Raw genomic sequence first — 5,564 nt, 5'->3', positions numbered from 1 at the left:
ACCCTCAAGCGTAAACTAGCTCGTCTCCAATTGGACATGCAGCAACACGCACAAACCCTCGCCCGCACCAACTGGAACCAGATGTGTGACTCCCTCAACGGAACGCTTTCTACTAAACGCACTTGGGCCATTCTACGTCGCCTTCTTAATCCGGAAAACTCCAAACACCACACAAACGGTCGGGTACAACAATTGATGCACTCCCTCAATCAGGACCCCGACGCACTTCTTAGCACACTTAAACAACTCTATATCCCCCCTGCTCCCGACGTACCTGAGAAGCCTGAATACAGTGGCCCAATGACGAACTCGATAACTCCATCACTTTCGAAGAAGTGAAAGCCGCGTTGCTCACGCTCCGTCGCCATACTGCTCCCGGAGCGGATGGGATCACAGATACACTCCTCCGCCATCTCGACGACCTCACCATTGACCACCTCACTACCGTACTCAACACGCACTGGCACAATTATAGCTGGACCCACTCCGATATACAACTTATCCCCAAACCTAATAAACCTCTGGGCATCCTGCACCTTCGCCCAATCTCTCTGACCTCTTGTCTCGGCAAATTATTGGAACATGTCATACACGCCCGAATCACCCACTACCTTGAATACAACATTTTCCCCCCAAATATGCTAGGATTTAGACCGCATCTTTCAACCCAGGACGCTCTTATACAGGTCCACCACGACATCATACACCACCGCCCTACACGTGATAATGCGGCTATTCTCTCTTTAGATCTGCACAAAGCATTCGATAATATTTCCCACACCGCCATATTACGACAACTCAGTTCACTCGGCCTCGGCCCCAACACCTACGCCTATATCCGGAACTTTCTCTCCCCCCGTACGGCAACGATACGCCTGGGCATCATGCAGTCCCCCCCTTTCCCTATGCCAGCCCGCGGCACACCCCAAGGGGCTGTCCTATCACCTATTCGTTTTAACATAGCTCTTATCGCCCTAGCTACAGCCCTCCACAATATCCCACACCTCCGCAGCACTCTCTATGCAGACGACATAACTCTCTGGGTTCCTTCAGGCAGCGACGCACACATCGAGGAAACCTCACAGGCCGGTCTCACTACCACCCTGCAATGCATCCAACCCGTAACGCTCAACTGCTCCCCCACCAAATCAGCCCTACTCGTCCTTCCACCCAACAAAACTGCCGTCCCACCTAAAATCTGCTTATTTGCACACAACACACCTATCCCCCAAACAACCCATCTCCGTATTCTAGGGCTCCACATCACCTCCACTCGCTCCCCTCACAATGCACTCACTCACATCAAAGAATAAGTAGCCCAAACCTCTCACCTTATCCGCCGGGTGGCAAACCGCCAACACCGCACGGGAGAGACCGACTGCATACGTCTCCTCCGAAGCTTTCTAATCAGCCGATTGACCTACCACCTTCCTTTCACCCCCCTCACACAAACCCAGCACGCATAACTCAACGGCCTTATACGCAAAGCCTACCGCCACGCGTTGCTTTTACCTCCCCATGCCTCTACCACGTGCCTTACAGCTATGGGACTCCACAACACTACACAGGAACTCATCGAAGCGCAGCACTCCTCCCAAATCCTCCGTCGCTCCCGCTCCTCCACTGGACATCACATCCTAGCTTCCCTCAATATCAACCCAATTCAAACTCCCTCCCCCCACTGTCTATACCCCCCCCCCCCACATACGACGCCTACTCCTCATCAAACCCCTTCCTCGCAACATGGACCCTCTCCACCATGCAGGCCGCAACATGGCACGTGCCAAGCGCCACACCATCTCCCACCCACCCTCCCCCACTACCATCTATGTGGATGCGGCTCAATACCCTAACAGTCAGGCTTACGCTACTTCTATGTACGGTCCTCCCCACCCCACAACCATGTCTGTCCTCACCCCCTCTCCTACAGTGGCAGAGGAAGTTGCCATTGCTCTCGCGATAGTTCGACTATAGTGAACTAGTATTCTAGTTCACTCTAGTTCAACGGCCCCAACCCACCACCATCCTCTCCGACTCCCAGCATGCAACTACATGAAGGGACGTATCTCTCCACAAGCTCTCCGTATCACCCCCATCCCCCCCGACTCCCTTCCCAGGATCCTGTGGAGCTACTGTGGACTCCGGCCCACACTGGCTTAGGAGGCAATTAGGCAGTACATTCACATGCTCGAAAACTCCTTACCCAGGCTCTTGCTTCTTTTGCTCCTAACCACAACATCCCCACCCTCCTGTACACATACACCGACATTACACTCCACCACAGACTGAACCGTCGGACCATCCCCCCCCCTACAGCTCCCTATCACCAGAGGAGGCCCGCATGTGGCGCATCATCCAAGCGCACACTTCCCTCACCGCAGAGGGGGCGCCACCTGCGCTCGAAGAAGGTAGACATGTGTTCCATAGGCTCCGTCTTCGACCTCTGGTAGTGCCGGACTTGTTGGTGCTATCTCCTTGAGTGTGTGCTCTAAAGTGTCGCGAAGTGACCAGCTTCCCATTCGTGCTCGTCTCCAGCGGATCTGACCACCGGGTGACGCATTCCTGGACGATTGAACTGTGCCCGCCAGCTAAGCCTCTTGCACGGCAGCGAGGCGGCCGGCTTTGACCGCGCTCCTTCGCACGTGCTCGAACTCCTCGCGCTTGCTCCTCCAGCGTGCTCGCGCATGATGTCGGCGGCACCACCGTCTTCTTCAGAGCATCCACAACTTTCAAGATCGGCGCTTCATGCTCCTAGTGGCACCTTGCTGGCCCCCGCTCAACTGGTCCTCGCTTCTCCGCCGTTGGCGCTCTCGCAAGCTACAGCCTCCACCCCTGCAACTAGTACCCCTGAAGACACGGACGGTCAAGTGATGGAACAAGACGGCAGCAATTCTGATAATGGCGGCCCCTGGAAGATCTGGACTCGAGTCAAGCCAAATCGGAAGACTGCAATAACTCGCCTAGACAGGGTAAGTAGGCCCCGAGCACTTTTCTTGTTGAGACCACTCACAAAAATCAGTGTGCGCGATATACCTAAAAATGCCCTCGCACATCTGTTAGGCACTCTTGCCCCCACCCCCGAAATGGCTGAACTCTCTACGCACCGCTACGACATCGCTGCAAACTGCATTCAGATTACCTTATATGACCAGGAGCACGCAAACCGCCTCCTTGCAACTACGAGTCTCTCCTTCCAGGCCAATAACCGTTTGGTCAACCGTCCCCAGTACCCTCCCCCCAGAGGGAAGTAGCAGGCCCAAGATCAATTTCTCAGGCCGACCTCTTCTCCTTTTTCAATAAACATTTACTCTCTCTCTCTTTTCCCATAGAGGTCAGACACTCCCCAAATCGTGCCAACACTTCCTGTGGAGTAATCACAGTGGAACCTGAAGATTCAAATGAAACAATGCTGAATTGGATCCGCTGCGAGCAAGCGGATGTCTTGGCGGCGCAACGAATAGGCAAAACAAATCGAGCAGTCCTGACTTTCCACTCCCCTACGATACCACACGTGGTAAAATATTACATGGCTATAGTTAAAGTGTCGCCTTACCAGCCAAAGCGAATGGTCTGCTTCGCATGCCACAGCATCGGGCACATGGCGAAGTACTGCCCGCACCAACCGGTGTGCCGCAAATGTGGGCGCGGTCATGCGGAAGCTGAGCCATGCGAGCGCACACTTTATTGTGTGGCTTGTAAAAAAGATGGTCATCTGGCGGTGGACCCCACGTGTCCTGCCCGCACTGCCTCCCCACCTCGTACCTATTCCAAAGTGCAAGATGGAGTATCCTGGGCGGATCGTGTACGTTCGCACGGCACCTCGAGCACCAGCACTGCCGATGGAGTGCCTCCCCCAGCTAGCGCTACAGCTGGTCCCCCACCTTCACTTTCGCCAACAGGTGATTCGATTCTGCAAACCGTACTAACCCAGCTTGATAGCCTTCGTTCTGAACTCCATCTGCTTCGTGAAGAGAATGCGCAGCTCAAGGCTGAAATTGCAGCATACCGCCAAGGGTCCCATACCGTGCCCGTCCAAACAGCTCCCTCTAGCACAACAGCGCCAGCAACATCAGCTATCGGTAATCAACCCCCCACAACTGTATCCCGGACTACACATGCGAAGTCGGCCCTCCGTAACCCCCTGCCCCCGATGCCGAAGCAACGGAAGAGCCGTAGTACTAGCGTCAAGCGTACCGCTACCTCGCAACGGGGTACTGAAACGAGCGATATTATGCAAGTGCTGAAATTCATTCGCGCAGACATACAGCAAGAACGTCGCGCTCGGTTGGCTGATATGGACAAGCTCCGGACCTTCACACAACAGCATGCTCAGCAAACTACGGCTATGATGAACTTCATCCAAACCCTTCCCGGTGTTCCAAATGAAGCGGACCCACCGCCAAGAAAGATTACTCCCCGCAGTACCCTTGGACAATGAAGCGGTCTCTCTGCGTGTTGCAGTGGAACTGTCGCAGTTTTAATCAATCGGCTCCCATTCTTTCAAGTCGAGTAGCGCAAATTCTGCCTGTTCTAATCCTTCTTCAAGAAACCAGATCCATGCCAAAAATTAGAGGCTACACAACTTATTCGGAACCGTCAATAACTCACCAAGGCAAAGTCTCATCTCCCACCCAACCATCAGTGGTGGAACAAGCGGCTGTCTTAGTGCGGTCAGACCTTGGTTGCTGCAAGGTGTCCGTCCCGGGCCAATGCTCTAAGGATCACGAAGTGGTCATAGTGCAAGTGCGCCTACCTGATGGGAAACCACTACTCGCGGCGTCTGTGTATTACCGCCCAGTCACCGGCTCTCAGAAATCTGTTAACTATAATTGGTTACGCCACCTTGTCTTGCAGTATCCTCACACTCCAATTGTCATCGGCGGGGACTTTAATGCGAAAAGCACTACGTGGGGATACGACTCTACGGATGGTCGAGGCTCGTGCCTTGAGGCGGCGATTGACGATTGCGGTCTCTCTCTTCTTAATGACCCTACGTTAGCCACCCGTGTGGGTCTTCATCGACGGCAGAAAAACACTTCGCCTGACCTAACCATTGCCACTACAGGAGTGATTCGCACGTGGAGCCCCTATACCACCACTTGGGGTAGTGATCATTATCCTATTCTTCTCACTCTCCGAGGCAAGCGCTTCCGCACTCGACAATATCTTTCGCACATTGATTGGCAAACCTTTCGAACAGCCCTCCGTATCCCTCAGAATGCAACCTTACCGCAGTTCACTGCTGCCATACACTCTGCGAAAGCACACGCTACAGAGGAAATCTTATGTGACTCTGCAGCACTGGACGCTCATCTTACCAACCTGTGGAAGCGCGTGCAAACCCTCACTACTCGCTATCTAACCAACGGCAAACGTCACCGAGACCTGATTCGTATTCGTCGTCAGTACCAAATCATCCGACAATACCAGCGCTCCCTTTCCAACGAGCATTGGCATAGTCTCTGTGCTAAGCTCGGTAAAGAACGAGGCCTTTCCAGGCTGTGGAGCACGTTTCGGAGCTTGTCGGGCAAGCGGAAGGGAAAACCTACTCTATTCGCTCCCCT

The 5,564-nt window shown here is 53.9% G+C and overlaps 1 protein-coding gene across 1 annotated transcript in view; it reads right to left on the bottom strand.

Annotated features, from left to right (window-relative positions):
• The window catches only part of LOC144160643 (band 7 protein AGAP004871-like), a 121,879-nt gene extending 121,466 nt beyond the window's left edge, over nt 1-413 (bottom strand). Inside the window, exon 1 of the mRNA XM_077691872.1 lies at nt 275-413. Within this exon, the coding sequence (XP_077547998.1) occupies nt 275-413 (139 nt within the window). The remainder of the gene's footprint in view (nt 1-274) is intronic.
• Between the last annotated feature and the right edge of the window lie 5,151 nt (nt 414-5,564).

Source organism: Haemaphysalis longicornis, unplaced genomic scaffold (genome assembly GCF_048455015.1).
Source record: "Haemaphysalis longicornis isolate Haplotype H1 unplaced genomic scaffold, Haemaphysalis longicornis Haplotype H1 scaffold_11, whole genome shotgun sequence".
NCBI lineage: Eukaryota > Metazoa > Arthropoda > Arachnida > Ixodida > Ixodidae > Haemaphysalis > Haemaphysalis longicornis.
The sequence above is the reverse complement of the archived record's forward strand: the minus strand, read 5'-3'. Positions and strand labels throughout refer to the sequence as shown.